Source organism: Oncorhynchus mykiss, chromosome 22 (genome assembly GCF_057628025.1).
Source record: "Oncorhynchus mykiss isolate SJ-2025 chromosome 22, ASM5762802v1, whole genome shotgun sequence".
Taxonomy (NCBI): Eukaryota; Metazoa; Chordata; class Actinopteri; order Salmoniformes; family Salmonidae; genus Oncorhynchus; species Oncorhynchus mykiss.
The window spans coordinates 29,461,539-29,480,680 of NC_143043.1; the positions used below are offsets into that span (position 1 = coordinate 29,461,539).

Here is a 19,142-nt window from a genome sequence, read left to right on the forward strand (position 1 = left end):
CAGCACAAGAACCCAACATTGCTCTTTTTAAAGTAAATAACCCAACTAAGTGACCCATGCCTGCAATCCAGCAGTTGGATCAACCAAACAACCCAGCATTTTTATTTTGTGTGGCGCTGGACTGCACTCGACTGGACTAGGGCCTCTGGCCTAGAGGCTTTTGGTTTAATTTGTCCTTCAAAAGTCAAAATACCTCTCAAATATCCCTACCTTGCAATCACCAACCTGCTATAGACACAAGTACATCATCTATTTTTGGGCTTGTCAAACCCTTCACATGCATTTGTCAACACTTTATAGTCTTATGGACACAAACACTTTTTGGACTGGCATTACAAGATACAACCCACAATAGCTGACTATGAAACAACTATGCGCTTGTATCAGTGCCTAGAGGAGTGTGATATTTTCTTGAACGCCCTCTGCGTATAAAACCCTCCACAGTCTGCTAGGGGGAGTGGGCGATAGGAGTAGAGAACAACCCTGCCAAATCACTTCTCTGCCCGATGCTAAACAGCCATGGAATTACCATCTCTGGAACAAAACTTTCCCTCACACAATCAACTCCTCTCTCTGCTCTCTGTCAGTCTCTCCTTCCTGAGAAACCACAGCCTCTGTTTTTCCTACAATAACGAGTTCTGGAGGAGATGTCAACACGCTGAAGGACCATGGCGTTTTGGGAGATTAGGGTTGTTAGATTAGGGTTGTTCCTCAGTGTAGTCATCACACAGATGTCAGACCGATGAATACGAGAAAGTGTTGGTCGATGCGCTTCTACAACTGCATTGCCACATCCACATGGTGTCGAGCAGCCGCAAACACAGAACAATGTATGAATATGATCGACCCCTGGGAGGTGTTGATATTTGCGAGGTCACCAGTTAAGCCGCAGACAACTGTCATCCATTCTGAAAAGACGTGGTCCAATCCAGGGGTTTATGAACCGCCAGCAAAAGAACGTGATGAGTCCACTGCTGCGTTATCTAACAACCCCGAGAGAGATAGATAGATGGAGGGAGAGGGATATAGGGAGAGAGATAGAAGATAGAAACAATAGATGGAGGTAGAGAGAGATAGACAGAGAGAAATAGATAGTTGGAGAGAGAGAGGAAGACAAAGAAAGACAGAGAGTGAGAGAAAGAGAAGGACAGACATCTGGGAGGAGAATCTTTTCTGTTTGGTTCATGGACTAATCCATCAACCTGACGAGCAGAATATGTGGATTTGGCTCATGGTCTAGAAAATGTAAGGTGCAAATAGGAAAGCAAAAAAAGAGTAAAACAAAAGACAAAACAAATTTAGAAAATAAACGAGGATTGTGAAAACAGACTATTGCCATTTTAGGATATTCAAACAAAATAGTAGGCCAAACCTGCTATCCCACCTCATATAAACATTAGAGGACTCAGCACGAGTGTTTATAATGTTAAACACAAATTAATAACTTACCAATCTACAGTATACACTTAGTACCTTTTTCTCTATCTAGATTCTAGAACGTTAAAGGGATCTTTGGCTGTCCCCATAGGACAACCCTTTGAAGAACTGTTTTTGGCTCCAGGTAGAACGCTTTTGGTTCCAGATAGAACCCTTTTGGGTTCCATGTAGAACCATTTCCACAGAGGCTTCTCCTATGGGGACAGCCGAAAAACCCTTTTGGAACCTAAAGAGTGTAACTAGGTCTACTGAATGTGTGAATGTGAGGGTGTGAGAATAGGGAGTGATAGAGACCAGAGGATGTTTTTCTTTTGTTTGCTGCAACAAAGGTCAGGGGAACAACATTCCAAGATGCCAACTAGGGAGATATCCCCTCTTACAGCCTTGGGAGAGAGAGAGAGAGACAGCGAGCGAGAGAGTGAGAAAACATAGACGGTCTGACCCTCACTCACAAGGCCTTCGCATCCTTAAAGCTGTGGAATGTTCTTCCTGTCTCTCCCATCTACTCCTCCTTATGGGGTTTCCTTTAACCACAGTGACCGTAAAGGTCAGAGGCATACTGTAAAGTCGACCCGGTAAATTCCCAAGTCCCAACACAGCCGGGTCAGACTACAATTCCCTCAAGCCACATTCTTTTCTTTTTAAGAACTCACTAACAAAGCATTCTTCTTCTCACTGGCCCTGTGTTTTATGAACGGAATAACTTTGTCCTTGTGGTTTAACGTCACATAAAGGTTGAACTGGGGGGTTAACAGGGGGGTTAACAGTTCCTATGAGAATACTTTGAAGATGAGTGGAAAAGAACCAAACTGGGCACTGAGCACATTGTAGGAGATACTACACAGCCTTTGATCAGCAGATTTATGAGTGAAATCTTTGGTTTCAATAGTTAGCATTTCTTTGTCTGAGTTTAAGCATGCATGGTAACAAGGGCTCTGTTTGAATACAACTCTTCCCATATTATCAGTTAGACACTGTGTCGCCTGTGACTTTCTAGCTGGTCTCCATGGTAATCAACCACCCTCACTCCTAAGAGATAACACACACACAAACCGTCAAGGGGATATCAAAGCTCAATGCCAATAAGTGATTGGTTCCTCTTACAGATCCTCTCTCCTTATTGGTTTATTGTGAAGCCCCTCTGTCTCTCCCTCTTGGTCCATTATGTTATTATGAGCCTGGTGTTTAGCGTTTCACTTCCTCTCTGCCTTCACAACATCTGTCATGGATCTCCCCCACGCTCCTCCCCACCTCACCCCTATCTCCTCCCCACCTCACCCCCTATCTCCTCCCCACCTATCTCCTCCCCACCTCACCCCTTATCTCCTCCCCACCTCACCCCTATCTCCTCCCCACCTCACCCCCTATCTCCTCCCCACCTCACCCCTTATCTCCTCCCCACCTCACCCCTATCTCCTCCCCACCTCACCCCCTATCTCCTCCCCACCTATCTCCTCCCCACCTCACCCCCTATCTCCTCCCCACCTATCTCCTCCCCACCTCACCCCTTATCTCCTCCCCACCTCTCCCCCTATCTCCTCCCCACCTCACCCCCTATCTCCTCCCCACCTCACCCCCTATCTCCTCCCCACCTCACCCCCTATCTCCTCCCCACCTCACCCCCTATCTCCTCCCCACCTCACCCCCTATCTCCTCCCCACCTCACCCTCTATCTCCTCCCCATCTCACCCTCTATCTCCTCCCCACCTCACCCTCTATCTCCTCCCCACCTCACCCCCTATCTCCTCCCCACCTCTCTTCCTGTCCTCTGTTCCTGTCCTTCCTCTCCTCCATTTTACTAACAGGGCCCTGACCCTCTAGAGGATCCAGTTCGCCACCCACCCACCGCCTCTCTTTACTGTTAAGTTAATGGTGTGAGTTTCACCACTTTCCCTAACAGCATGTGTGGTGAGGTGATAAAGACGTGAGACAGAGGTTGGACAATAGCCCATTAGTAGATATACTGGGAGTCAAACAGTAATGGGTCTGAGTTCATGTGTTACGCAGATAGAGAGGTCCATATTGATGAAGGTCTGGTTGGGTGTTTCCACAGTGGCACTGTTATGGTGCTTTCATACCTCCTGAATAGCCAATGAATACCTTCATTATAGGTATAGAGTTGAGGAGAGTTGTGTAGAGATGGAGATAGAGCTGGGGGCACATAGTGTTGTATAGGGGTTAGACAGCCAAACAACGAAGAAAATATGACTTACCCTGGCGCCCTTCTCAGGGAAACATTTGCATCCCCCGCTGCAGTCTCTTCCTCCACATGGCCCATTGTGCTTCTTACCACCCTGGAGAACATAACACAGAGGACTGGGTTAGAGACAACAAAAAAATATAAAAAATATAAATATATAAAAATATAATAACTCACCACATGAGAGGAATACAGTAATGACCGCAAAATATACTGTATATCAAACCCAAGGAACAATTTGTTAATGTGTAGCTTAAAGGTGCTCTATGGTATATGGATGTGAATAGTTGAACAGGCATGTCATTTAATTGTTATACAGCAGTCTATATAGTCATAGGATCTGCTGTGCTGTGAATGTTGTATATATATAAATATTTATAAAATGCAGAACTGTCTGTGTGTGTATCGCGTGGTTGTACACTGTCTGTATAGACTAGTTGCTAATGACTGTCGGGTCATTGCATGACTGCGTATAATAGTCTGAGTGCTGTCTGGGATGTGTACTTTATAGTGGTCTGTGGGCTTTATAGTGGTTCATATGACTCATTTCAGCCATTAACCCCCCTGGACTTCCAGTCATTAACCCCCCTGGACGTCCAGCCATTAACCCCCCTGGACGTCCAGCCATTAACCCCCCTGGACTGATATCTTTATTCTGACAGTGAGAATGGGCTTGTGAAAAATCCCCAGACTCCCCGTAGAAACGTTAGGCTGCATACCAGTACTACTACAACAGGGCAGCCTGTGCAGGACTGGACACAAACACGGACAAAACTATGAGGTCAGTGTGGACATGTCACATGACACGATCAAAGACAGAAGTCCCGTAGCCTATGGTGGGTAATATTTATACATTACTAGCTCAAAACAATGAATCTGTTTAAAAAAAGTTAATTAGTGGGTGATGGTTATTTCAAACGAACTGTGGGGACAAAAAAGCACAGGCTACATTGCCCCATCCCCCACTAATCTGATTGTGGTAGTGGGGTGGTAGATGCCTAGTCTCCCTTATGGCTCAGCTCAGGACCCTACATAGTACGTACACCATAGACATACAGGAAAGTATTCAGACCCCTTAACTTTTCCACATTTTGTTACGTTACAGCCTTATTCTAAAATGGATTAAATCATTTCCCCCCCCATCAATTTACACACAATACAAAGCAAAAACAGGTTTTTAGTATTTTTGTATTAAAAACAAAAAACTGAAATATCAAATTTACATAAGTATTCAGACCCTTTACTCAGTACTTTGTTGAAGTGCCTTTGGCAGCGATTACAGCATCAAGTCTTCTCGGGTATAACGCTGCAAGCTTGGCACACCTGTATTTGGGGAGTTCTCCCATTCTACTCTGCAGATCCTCTCAAGCTCAGTCAGGTTGGATGGGGAGTGTCACTGCACAGCTATTTTCAGGTCTCTCCAGAGATGTTTGATCGGGTTCAAGTCCAGGCTCTGGCTGGGTCACTCAAGGACATTCAGAGACTTGTCCCGAAGCCACTCCTGCGTCGTCTTGGCTGTGTGCTTAGGGTTGTTGTCCTGTTGGAAGGTGAACCTTCGCCCCAATCCTGAGCGCTCTGGAGCAGGTTTTCATTAAGGATCTCTCAGTAATTCGCTCCGTTTATCTTTTCCTCGATCCTGACTAATCTCCCAGTCCCTGTTGCTGAAAAACATCCCCACAGCATGATGCTGCCACCAACATGCTTCACTGTAGGGATGGTGCCAGGTTTTCTCCAGACATGACGCTTGGCATTCAATCTTGGTTTAATCAGACCAGAGAATCTTGTTTCTCATGGTCTGAGAGTCTTTAGGTGCCTATTGGCAAACTCCAAGCGGGCTGTCATGTGTCTTTTACTGAGGAATGGCTTCCATCTGGCCACTCTACCATAAAAGCCTGATTGGTGGAGTGCTGTAAAGATGGTTGTCCTTCTGGAAGGTTCTCCCATCTCCACAGAGGTAGCTCTGTTAGACTGACCATCAGGTTCTTGGTCACCTCCCTTACCAAGGCCCTTCTCCCCCGATTGCTCAGTTTGGCCGGGCGGCCAGCTCTAGGAAGAGTCTTGGCGGTTCCAAACATCTTTCATTTAAGAATGATGGAGGCCACTGTGTTCTTGGGGACCTTCAATGCTGCAGACATTTTTTGGTACCCTTCCCCAGATCTGTGCCATGACGCAATCCTGTCTGGAGCTCTATGGACAATTCCATCGACCTCATGGCTTGGTTTTTGCTCTGACATGCACTGTCAACTGTGGGACCTTATATAGACAGGTGTGTGCATTTCCAAATCATGTCAAATCAATAGAATTTACCAATCAAGTTGTAGAAACATCTCAAGGATGATCAATGGAAACAGGATGCACCTGAGCTCAATTTGGAGTTTCATAGCAAAGGGTCTGAATACTTATGTAAATAAGGTATTTCTGTTTTTTTTTATACATTTTCAGAAAAGTCGAAAAACCTGTTTTCGCTTCCTCATTATGGGGTATTGTGTGTAGATTGCTCAGGATATTAAAAAAAAAATCTATTTTAGAGTAAGGCTGTAACGTATCAAAAATGTGGAAAAAGTTAAGGTGTCTGAATGCTTTCGGAAGGCACTGTATTTAATGGAAAAGAGATGTTTTATGTTTCTGGACGATGCACCATGCTGCCTTGTTGAAAACATGACCGAGTGGCGCAGGTTACTGTTCCATTTGAGAAGGGCGCTCCTCCCTCACCGCTTATGCCGTTTACGTCAAGGGCCATAGACTGGTGACCCGCAGCTCAGCATAATCCAATATGCCCATTGAGTCCATAGTGGACCATGCAAGGAGTCTCTAAGGCTGGTTTATCTTCTGACATCATTGGACTGTGTCCTCCTACACCCCCCACCTACACAGTTACACCAGGGCCTGCTTAGACAGCAATCGTCAGCCTCAATCCCTCAACCCACCTTTCAAAAAACTCCCAAAACGGTAAAAACGGTCACTTTATGTCCTCAGCAACACAAAGTGGCAGATCTAGACTGGCAAGAATTGTCCCTCATTACTGCGACACAACATGTTAGGCACAGATCTGACAAAGAGCACATTGAGACCCTCCCCGGGCGCACAAAGAGTCTTTCACCATGCAGACGACGTCCTTTCATGATCCCCTATCTGCCCCAACACAAAGGACCTTGTTCTCGTCCCCTATGGAATGCATGGGGCTCAATTTCCTCTCTAACTGGCTGTATCTATCTGAGGATCTGTGAATCTAAAGGAAACCCGTCTTTAGCAGACCATAGAGCTGCAGTAGAGCCATAGTGTAGGGAAGGAATAGCCCAGAATGAATAATTGCTGAATGGTAGGCCTACACCAAAGACTTGACTTGAGACAGTGTCATTCAAATCTATATTCCACCTGCTTTTAAAGATCAAAACTTAATCTGCACAGACATTACAGGACTGGACAGGTGAAAGCGTATCTGGTAGTCAACCAGCATCCTCCATATTGCTTCCATCCAACCTGTATTCTCGCACCAGTACAGGTGCAGCAGAGGATAAGGAGAGGAAGCCACGTCAGACTATTGGGATGGACCCTTGCTGAGATGTGACATCACAGAGGCATTGCGTGAATCGCCTGGACAGTGGACTGGAAACCCCACAAGCTACACAATAGGATACATCACTTCCGGACAGACACAAAGGACAAAGACGTTTCACCTCCAAAAACGGACAAAAACATAACATGTGCCTGTGGAATCCATTTGGGTTTGCTGTTTGGCCTAAAATAGTTGATGATTATTTCAGCTGAAGACAATGATATTGTGTTACAGTACATCCTGCCCCATCACAACAACCTGCACTTTCCGACGTCACCTTTTCCAGGCGCTACACTAATTACCTAAACATCCTTCATAGCATAGCGAGGGGGCGCTTAGGGGCGGCTTGGAGGCTTATAACATGGTCCTGTCCATGAAGTCAATGGTTAATCGAGTTAGTTAACAACTATTCACATCAAATGAAGACGTGATTTATTCATTATTCAATTCATTATTCATCGGGGCGGCAGGGTAGCCTAGTGGTTAGAGCGTTGGACTAGTAACCGGAAGGTTGCGAGTTCAAACCCCCGAGCTGACAAGGTACAAATCTGTCGTTCTGCCCCTGAACAGGCAGTTAACCCACTGTTCCCAGGCCGTCATTGAAAATAAGAATTTGTTCTTAACTGACTTGCCTGGTTAAATAAAGGTAAAATAAAAAATAAAATAAAATAAAATTTCATAGACTTGCAACTGGGTCAACCAAAGGAGGTCAAAGGTCAATTGAATTAATTAGTTCACAAGACACAAACCACAAAGGTATTTAATTTCCTCACCATTTGTTCTCTCTATCCTCACTCCTGTTCCTAGAGGAAGTACAGAGTGTGGAGGCTTTTGTCATAGCCCAGCACTAACACTTTTACTTCAGCTAGCTAAGCATGGTCTTGAGGATTAGTTAATTGGGTTGGGACAAAGGCCAGCATACACTGCAGCTGTCCAGAACCAGCGTTCCCAGCTCTCCAGAACCAGCGTTCCCAGCTGTCCAGAACCAGTGTTCCCAGACATGAAGCCAGACGTCCTCCTAGAATGTTGTCCCTGAACAGTTGATCAGACCAGACCACCCACGTACCCAACACACCAGCTGAGGCTTTGGCTCAGGGACAAGCATTTGGATTATTACCATTTATCTGACACCTACATTATTTAAAGCCATTGGGCCAGAGGACCAAGTCCCTGGTTCGTCAGTGACCTAATGAACAATGGAACCAAACTCAACACTATAGCAGTGTGCAGGACAGCCAGGGTGACAGAGGAAAGCTTCAGAAAGACTGCCTCACACGAAGATCCAAGATGGAGGACGGAATGGTAATCTGTATGACTCTATGTCTGTGGAGTGTAAAACAGAAAACTTCAGACCTCCTATGTTAATGTACAGTAAATCTCATATAAAAATTGACATGATGAATTGAGACAGGATCTGATCCGTCTTCTCCCCTATTCTGAATGAATTGGACAGTCTGGGACTGCTATAGTGAATGGCTGAGCTATAGTTTCAGTGCCTATCCTGTTTGTTTCTAGGAAACCCAACATGACAAGCACCAAAGGGAATCCAATAAGAGAGACTGTATAATCTGTAAAAACGTTTGTAGTTGTCTCTGTGACTGTCCAATGTTAATTATCTTTCATGTTTCATGCTCAGAACTGGCTAGACTCTGTTGTCCGCGAGACCCTTCATGGTCACAACCATCTACTCTCTGTGGGCTGTCTGATCAGAACACATGCATGAAAATTGGAACCATGTGAAGGGCAGGTCCGTGGCACTTAAATCCAGCACTCTATGGGACTATGTTTTGACCAGGGCGATATCTAAAAGTCTAAAGAGCATGACCGTGACAAAACACCAAAAGAAAAGAAAATGGAAAACGTTCCCATATTTCTGAATCCAGAATATTCCAGACAACATTGACCGCAACAATAAACAAACAGTCAGACATGCTGTCTTACATGGGAATGAGACAAAAAAAAAGAGAGTCTGGGATAAATTAGACAAGCATCACACACATGCACGCACATACACACACACACGGTCAAACTGTGATGTATTTATTTTTTGGGACATGCCTACGACTTCTTGTATAAAAACACGTCTGTCTAGTTGTGGAAGTGGTGCACATCGTAACTCACCCAGATAAGCGTTACGAGCAAAGTCAATAGCTTTGTTTCCTGTACAGTCGATCTTTCCCTGAAACAGGTACCAAGAATCTCTTCCCATTGAAACACACTTCAAAGACTGTGTAACACATGATGATTTACTTTGTCTGTGCCTAAGCTATCTCTTACCATACTAAGACTGGAGAGATGTGATGTAAGCTGAAGTCTACTTTAACAGGAAAAACTGGACAAAAAGTGAATTGATTTGCCACAGTTTTTGCAGTATTACTTTACTGCCTTTGTTGCAAACAGGATGTATGTTTTAGAATATTTTTTTGATGACAGCCTTCCTTCTTTTCACTCTGTAAATTAGGTTAGTATTGTGGAGTAACTAAAATGTTGTTAATCCAACCTCAGTTTTCTCCTATCACAGCCATTAAACTTTGTAACTGTTTTAAAGTCACAATTGTCCTCATGGTGAAATCCCTGAGCGGTTTCCTTCCTCTCCGGCAACTGAGTTAGGAAGGACGCCTGTATCCAAAGTGTAATTAATAACTTCACCATGCTCAAAGGGATATCCAATAGGTGCCCTTCTTCCCTAGGTATTGGAAAATCTCAATGATACTTGTGGTTGAAATTCAATGCTCAACTGAGGGATCTTGAGCTAATTGTATGTGTGGGGTACAGATATTAAGTAGTCATTCAAAAATCATGTTAAACATTATTATTGTACACAGAGTGAGTCCATGCAAGTTATTATGTGACTTCTTAAGCAACATTTTACTCCTCCACTTATTTAGGCTTGCCATTACAAAGGGGTTGAATATTTATTGACTCAAGAGCAGTGGTGTAAAGTACTTAAGTAAAAATACTTTAAAATATTAAAGTACTATTTATATTTTTGACTACTTTTACTTTTTACCCCATACATTTTCATTGACACCCAAAAGTACTCGTTAAAACTGCTCTTTTCCCCGTGACTGCAAGAATTGTTGTGCAATGACTTGAATGTAAGTTTCCCTCCATGTGGCATTCATAACTTGAATGTGCCTCGAGAGGAATATTTATCTCGTATAGAACATACAACAACCAGCTGACTAGGTAAATGGATAAACTATTCTACTGTGGGAATGTCAGATTTATCTATTCATTACTTGTTTTGTTTTCAGTTCCAACCCCGATAGTGGAGTCTACTCATGGATTCCAAGGAAAACCAGGCTTCCCCAAAAAATGTAACAAGAAAAAATACATATACACTGAACAAAAATATAAACGCGACATGCAACAATTTCAGCAATGTTACTGAATTACAGTCATATAAGGAAATCAGTCAATTGAAATACGTTCATTATGCCCTAATCTATGGATTTCACAACTGGGAACACTGATATGCATCTGCTGGTCACAGATACCTTAAAAAAAGATAGAGGCTTGGATCAGAAAACCAGTCAGTATCTGGTGTGACCAACATTTGCTTCATGCAGCGCGACACATTTCCTTTGCATAGAGTTGATCAGGCTGTTGATTGTGGCCTGTGGAATGTTGTCTCACTCCTCTTCAATGGATGTGTGAAGTTGCTGGATATTTGCGGGAACTCGAACACGCTGTCGTACACGTCAATCCAGAGCTCAATGGGTGAAATGTCTGGTGAGTATGCAGGTCATGGAAGAACTGGGACATTTTCAGCTTCCAGTAATTGTGTAGAGACCCTTGCGACATGGGGCCGTGCATTATCATGCAGAAAAATGAGGCGATGGCAGCGGATGAATGGCACGACAATGGGCCTCAGGATCTCGTCACGTTATCTCTGTGCATTCAAATTGCCATCTATAAAATGCAACTGTGTTTGTTGGCTGTAGCTCATACCATAACCACACCGTCACCATGGGGCAGTCTGTTCACAACGTTGACATCAGCAAACCGCTCGCACACACAATGCAATACACGCTGTCTGCCATCTGCCCGGTACAGTTGAAACCGAGATTCATCTCCAGCATGCCAGTGGCAAGCATTTGCACACTGAAGTTGATTACGACCCCGAACTGCAATCAGGACGACGAGCACACAGATGATCTTCCCTGAGACGGTTTCTGACCGTTTGCGCAGAAATTCTTTGGTTGTGCAAACCCACAGTTTCTTCAGCTGTCCGGAGGATTGATCTCAGATGATCCAACAGGTGAAGAAACCGGACGTGGAGGTCCTGGGCTGGAGTGGTTACACGTGGTCTGCGATTGTGAGGCCGGTTGGACGTACTTTCAAATTCTCTAAAACGACGTTGGAGGCGGCTTTTGGTAGATATAAAATAACATTAAATTCTCTGGCAACAGCTCTGGTGGACATTCATGTAGTCAGCGTTCCAATTGCATGCTCCCTCAAAACTTGAGACATATGTTGTGTGACAAAACTGCATATTTTAGAGTGTCCTTTTATTGTCCTCAGCACAAGGTGCACCTGAGTAATGATCATGCTGTTTAATCAGCTTCTTGATATGCTATACCTGTCAGCTGGATGGATTATCTTGGCGAAGGAGAAATGCTCACTAACAGAGATGTAAACAAATGAGTGCACCACATTTTTTGAGAAATACGCTTTTTGCGTGTATGCAAAATTTCTGGGATCTTTTTTTTCAGCTCATGAAAAATGGGACCAACACTTTAAATGTTGCGTTTATATTTTTGTTCAGTATAAAATAATGTATCTTTCCTCTCGCTGTGTTTCATAATTTTCCTTCAATTTGCAAAAGGCTAAATGTATTTCATCGGAGAAAGCATCCGAGCAAGCAAAACAGCGCCCCTCTCTTCCAATGTGTGTCGCCCTATCTGATGCTGTCTGGTCAAAAAGAGTATTATATTGTTGCCGCCCTCAGCATTGAATGCAAATGAAGCCAGTTAGCTTTTGGCCTCCCTTGATAAAAAAGATATAACATAAAACAGTGTCAAGGGAAGCCAGTGTAGATTTGGCCTCACACCAATTACATCACATCAAAAGAAAAAAGTAATTTATAGAAAAATGTACACTTGAATAATTGCATCTCGTGTCGTTGTCCTCCAGTGGCTAGCTAGCTAAAATGTTCCCTTTCCTAAATTAGCCATGGATGGAGATAAGGATTTGGACTTGGCTTTACTTAATTCTCTGTACAGGCCAATGACTAAAACGGCGATTATGATATAACCATAAATTCATGCATTGTGCCCCTGGACTGAGAGGATGGAAGTTCAATATATAGATAGATAGATAGTTAACTAGCTAGCCTGGCGTTTCTCTACAAGTAGTAAACATGTTTTTTCTACTTGCATGCGCACGCACGCACGCGCACGCGCACACACACACACACACACACGCACGCACACACACACACACCAATCAGTACCATGGACAGCTACGTCATACTGTATTTACTGTAGCTTACGTTGATTGGACTAAATTGTTTTTGGTATCTTTTAGTTGTCTCTGTATTAAACTAAGCAGCGGTGATTTGATGATGTTGAAATGTTGAAGTTGAAATGGTGCTGGAATAGTGGAGGCAGCTCCTGTTTTCTTTTTCGACTTGCGGTAACTCTCTGTGGTGCTAAATCAACAGTTGTTTAGTATTCAGAAAATGTCGGGAACATTAACTTGCTTGACCATGCTGTAGGTCATGTAACTGTTTGTTACAGTACATACAAAATGCTTTGTGGACTTCTTTGTGATGAAACACAGGTGTGGTTGAAATTATTATGCCACTGTGCCTTCTGGTGTTCTCAGGCTTAGGCCTACAGTATATCTCGGTGGCAAGGCATATGAACTAATAGGTTATAGCGCAAACAATGTAATTATCACAACACATAGGTTGTAATATGTATTTGTTGCCTGGCTTGGCTTCCCCAGTGATTTTACCCATGCACCGCTACTGAAACCCCAGTGAGGAACAGTGTTCCACTGTACAGCCCACGCTGTCCCAAAGCATCATGGGAGGTTTACAGCACCTCAGAGAAAACCAGACCTCTGTCCCCCGATGATGAGGTCCTCGTTGGATCAATGAAGACATACCCACGTACGTACGTCTCCCTGGCCCATACCCTAACCCTGCCGATGCACATCTGTGCACATATGCAGGGCACATCATTTCCTGTGACATTTTGTAATCCATATCAGGTCATTAATCTGTCCCACACTTATAGACTTTAGATAGAGACATATGGAGAAGAAACATAAAGATAGCTTTTTAATTTAGGGAATGACAGCTGGACTTTGGGGAGAGGACAATGACGGCATTTCTAATTAACTAATTGAATCTCCTGTTTCCACCTGTACTTTACCTTTTTCTAAATAGGGGTATGTCTCTGTGCCTTTTTTAGGATGACTCAAGGTGAAAGGGGTCCTTAACCACAGATCAAGGAAAATACCTCACATCCTAGCTATACCACGAGGGCGACCCTGTATCAGTGGTTAACTTCTACCGTCTAACTTCTAAGTCTCACAAAGTGGTAGTTACATATATTCACAGATCATGACCGCCATGTCAAAACAGTCATAGAGATCAATCAACCTGAAGTGAAGGATATGACCAATATTTCTTCAAAGATGGCTTCTCATCTTACACACATGAAACGAAATGGTGAAGTGGAGCACAAATACTGCTCTCTTTGTGACTCCCCATAGCTCCAGGAGATCAGATGAACCCAGATCACAGATCAGAGAGGACAGGAGGTCAGAATCACTGTTTGATCTGCGATCGTCTGATCACCACTGACACTGTGTTCAAAGGAAACACTAGAGCAAATAACAGTCAAATACTGCTTCACTAATAACTATTGATATTCTAATATCAGTACAATATAGAGGAAATACATCTGAAGTCAGACGCAGGCAAACTATAGCTTCTCTAAGTACACCAATCTCAGCCAATCTCAAACCAATCTCAGTGCCTTTGGTGTTGACGGTAACTGCATCTCCTGACTTTAAACCACAGGAACAGACTGTTTGGCGACTGTAGTTGTTCATGCTTTGTGGAGTACTGAACTGTGACTTTTAATCCCTGAACCTGGCCCAGAAGAATGTCTGATCTTACTCCACTCTACTGTTGAGTTATGGCAGGGGCTGAACAGGTTGTTGTCATGGTTAAATGCTCCAAAAGCGAAGGATAAAGTTTTAATGGGCCATCAACCTTCAGATCAACTCTACAAGAGTCATAATACACTTTCTACTGAACTGAAACCAGCACTATTAGTCTATAGACCAGTGGAAGCAAATTATAGCCCATAATATCAAAGATCCACCACCATATTTTACAGTAGGTATGGGGTTATTTTCTGCTTATTCATCCTTATTTCGACGCAAAACCCTCTACTGGTGTGCAGCGCCAAAGAGCTCTATTTTCATGTCATCCAACAAATGTAAATGCCTTAAGTTTGCTAAAACAGAATTGGAACTGGGATTGGAACCGATACTATGGTCAGATGACATGAAAATAGAGCTGGCTATGTGATCTGGGTATGAGATCTGGGTATGTGATCTGGCTATGTGAGCTGGGTATGTGATCTGGCTATGTGAGCTGGGTATGTGATCTGGCTATGTGATCTGGCAATGTGATCTGGCTATGTGAGCTGGGTATGTGATCTGGCTATGTGAGCTGGGTATGTGATCTGGCTATGTGATCTGGCAATGTGATCTGGCTATGTGATCTGGCTATGTGATCTGGCTATGTGATCTGGCTATGTGATCTGGGTATGTGAACAATAATGCAGGAATCAACGGGAGTGACGTTTCTTTCACTTAACTGATGTTCAGCGATTTATGTTTCTGGCTGAAGGAGACAAATTAAATCTCTTAAATGGAAACAGGAATGTGACCCACATGTTGATGTCCTAGTTCAGTACTGCTTACCAGCCATGACCAATTCATTGGTAAAATCAGTACACTCCAACAGAGACTGGGCTTGTGTCAGTCAGTCAATGACTGTGAACCAAACATTCAGGTCAATCAGATGAGGTTAGTTCCATGGGTCAGAGTCTCCTAATGCAAGAGAAAGTTAGATCACCTTCTTGAATGTCAAAGATTGGAATTAAAAACCACACAGACTCAAGCACTACCTCACAAATGGCCTGTAGGGCCTGACCAAAAGGCCAATGTTACTGTGAGAAATGCCAGTAATATTTTAGTGGGACAGAACTGTAGAGGAAGAAACAAGGTGGTATATTGTGTTTGATTCCAGACGTTATCTCTTACATCCCCATTGCTTCTCTTGGATGTGGCACGGGAATACACATACGGAAATACACACACAAGTATGTCTTACATTTAATGACCCATATGTTGCAGATAGGGGCATGTTATGTCTGAGTCTCTCTCTCTCTCTCTCTTTTTTCTCTCTCAGCCTCTGTCACTTTGTCCCTGTCTCTGTCTCTTTCACCTCTTAGCTAACTACCTCTCTCAAATAGTGCAGTGTATAAAGTCAGAAAATCTGCTGTCTCAGCCACTGCCTGTCACCAAGGAAGTACGTCAAGGCTCGATCCTAGGCCCCACGCTCTTCTCAATTTACATCAACAACATAGCTCTGGCAGTAGGAAGCTCTCTCATCCATTTATATGCAGATACAGTCTTATACTCAGCTGGCCCCTCCCCAGATGTTGTGCTAAATGCTCTTCAACAAAGCTTTCTTAGTGTCCAACAAGCTTTGTCTGCCCTTAACCTTGTTCTGAACACCTCCAAAACAAAGGTCATGTGATTTGGTAAGAAGAATGCCCCTCTCTCCCACAGGGGTTATTACTACCTCTGAGGGTTTAGAGCTTGAGGTAGTCACCTCATACAAGTACTTGGGAGTGTGGCTAGACAGTGCACTGTCCTTCTCTCAGCACATATAAAAAATGCAGGCTAAAGTTAAATCTAGACTTGGTTTCCACTATCGTAATCGCTCCTCTTTCACCCCAGCTGCCAAACCAACCCTGATTCAAATGACCATTCTACCCATGCTAGATTACGGAGACATAATTTATAGATCGGCAGGTAAGGGTGCTCTCAAGCGGCTAGATTTCCTTTACCATTCGGCCATCAGATTTGCCACTAATGCTCCTTATAGGACACATCACTGCACTCTATACTCCTCTGTAAACTGGTCATCTCTGTATACCCGTCGCTTTAACCCACTGGTTAATGCTTATTTATAAAACCCTCTTAGGCCTCACACCCCCCTATCTGAGATATCTACTGCAGCCCTCATCCTCCACATACCACACCCGTTCTGCCAGTCACATTCTGTTAAAGGTCCCCAAAGCACACACATCCCTGGGTCGCTCCTCTTTTCAGTTCGCTGCAGCTAGTGATTGGAATGAGCTGCAACAAGCACTCATACTGGACAGTTTTATCTCAATCTATTCATTCAAAGACGCAATCATGGACACTCTTAGTGACAGTTGTGGCTGCTTTGTGTGATGTATTGTTGTCTCTACCTTCTTGCCCTTTGTGCTGTTGTCTGTGCCCAATAATGTTTGTACCATGTTTTGTGCTGCTACCATGTTGTGTTGCTACCATGTTGTTGTCATGCTGCTGTCTTGCTATGTTGTTGTCTTAGGCCTCTCTTCATGTAGCGTTGTGTTGTCTCTCTTGTTGTGATGTGTGTTTTGTCCTATATTTATATTGTATTTATTTTGAATTTTTAATCCCAGGCCCCCGTCTCCTCAGGAGGCCTTTTGCTTTTTGGTAGGTCGTCATTGTAGATAGGAATTTGTTCTTAACTGACTTGCCTAGTTAAATAAAGCTTCAATAACAAAATAAAACATAAAAAGCGTATTTCTCTCTCCGAGTGTGTGTCCCATCCCAAGATCGTTTTAGATAATTTCCTTAATATATCCTCATGTGTGTTCATCTGAGGCCAAAGCAAATTATGGTTCCTGCAGTTCACAGACATGCCTACACAATTTGAGTAACACACACATAGCACAGTATATGTGGGCTGTAAAGCAGACTTACTGGACATGTCCTGCTGCTCAATGCTTACGTCTGTCTCTGTGATTCACATAAGGGTCGTCAACGTGAGCAAGACAAAGGAGCTGATTGTGGACTACAGGAAAAGGAGGGCCGAACACACCCAGGGTTGTAGTGGAGCGGGTTGAGAGCTTCAAGTTCCTTGGTGGCCACGTCATCAACAAACCATCATGGTCCAAACACACCAAGACAGTCGTGAAAAGTGCATGACAACACCTATTCCCCCTCAAGAGACTGAAAAAATTTGGCATGGGTCTTCAAATCCTCAAAAAGTAATTTAACTGCACCATCGAGAGCATCTTGACCGGTTGCATCACCGCCTGGAATGGCAAGCGCTGGGCATCCAACCTCAAGGCGCTACAGAGGGTAATGTGTACGGCCCAGTACATCACAGGGGCCAAGCTTCCTGCCACCTAGGACCTCTTATACCAGGCGGTGTCAGAGGAAGGTCCCAAAAAAATTATAAGACTCCAGTCACCCAAGTCATAGACTGTTCTCTCTACTACCACACGGCAAGCGTTATCGGAGCACCAAGTTTAGGTCCTAAAGGCTCCTTAACAGCTTCTACTCCCAAGCCATAAGACTGCTGAACAATTCATCAAATGGCCACCCGGACTATATACATTGACACCCCCTTGCTGCTACTCGCTGTTTATTATCTATGCATAGTCACTTTACCCCTACCTACATGTACACATAACTAGAACCCCACACATTGACTCAGTACTCAGTACCCCCTGTATATAGCCTCGTTATTATTATTTTATTGTATTACTTAAAAAAAAAATAATTAAACTTTAGTTTATTTAGTAAAGGGAAAGTACACTCTTAGAAAATATGTGTTTGATTTTTAACAAATCCATGTGTCTAGTTAGGGATGAAGTCAAAACCCTTGTCTTAATGCTCTGAAAAGTGAAGTAAGAACTGACAGCCTGGCGTGAGCCTCAGCCAGCCAGCAGGAGGAATACGAAACAATCCGAATGAGGTGACCATTTAAGGCTAATGCGGAGCAGACACGGCAACATTTTAGCCCTGATTTACAGAAATATAATTTGTCTCAGACAAGTTTTCAAGAAGTGAGGCTAGTTAGGCAAAAAATAAATGTTGCAGAAAAAGACAATAACACAAATGAAACTGTTGGATAGCCTAGCACTGATTCGATTCCAATATGAATTATGCATCACATTGTAAAACAGCATAATGTGACTTACAGGAAGGGTTGCAAAAGTCTGTTAACATTCCCAAGTTTTCCAGCATTCCCAGTTGGAAACTTCCTAGACGTGGGAGGGAATAGGCAGAAAATCTGGACTTCTTCAATCAGGGTTTCTGGGAACTTTACTGGAATTTTACAACCTCACTTGCAGGCTGATGTGGCCTATAAACCATGAGGTTGAGGCTACTCTATAAACTGGGCCTCACAATACGGCCATATAAGATATGTAATTGTCATAATAAGTAATTTAATTGACTGTCACTTCCAAATACAGTCATGGGTGGTAACTCTCCAATTCACTTGAAAAGGCAAGGAACACTGGGAAATGATACTGGAGGCGTGGCTTTCAGTGTGTAATTTTTGGCCACCCATGAGTGGAAGTGTTTTACCAGTTTAACTGTCTATGGTAGAGGTACATTTTGTACTTTAACAAGGATCATATCTAACAACAGTCTGTTCTCCTCCATCTCAAATATAACATTGTATGTGTAGGTTTTCCCTGGACTGCATACATAACTAGCACTAACATGTTTCAAAAAGTATATTTTCCATGTGTAGAATTTGTTTTGTGTAAGATTTTGTATATGAAGTGATAAATGAATTGAAAAAATTGACACAAAATGTGTTGGAACATTTGCAGGAGTCATGTTGTGCCAACACGGTGATTGGGTTAAAAGTAACAATGT

General features: G+C 43.4%; 1 protein-coding gene across 1 annotated transcript in view; it reads right to left on the minus strand.

The window, feature by feature from the left end:
• Window positions 1-19,142, minus strand: part of LOC110501998 (uncharacterized) — a 106,284-nt gene that overhangs the window by 52,450 nt on the left and 34,692 nt on the right. The window contains exon 4 of the mRNA XM_021579872.3: window positions 3,651-3,731. Coding sequence (XP_021435547.2) covers window positions 3,651-3,731 — 81 coding nt within the window. The remainder of the gene's footprint in view (window positions 1-3,650; window positions 3,732-19,142) is intronic.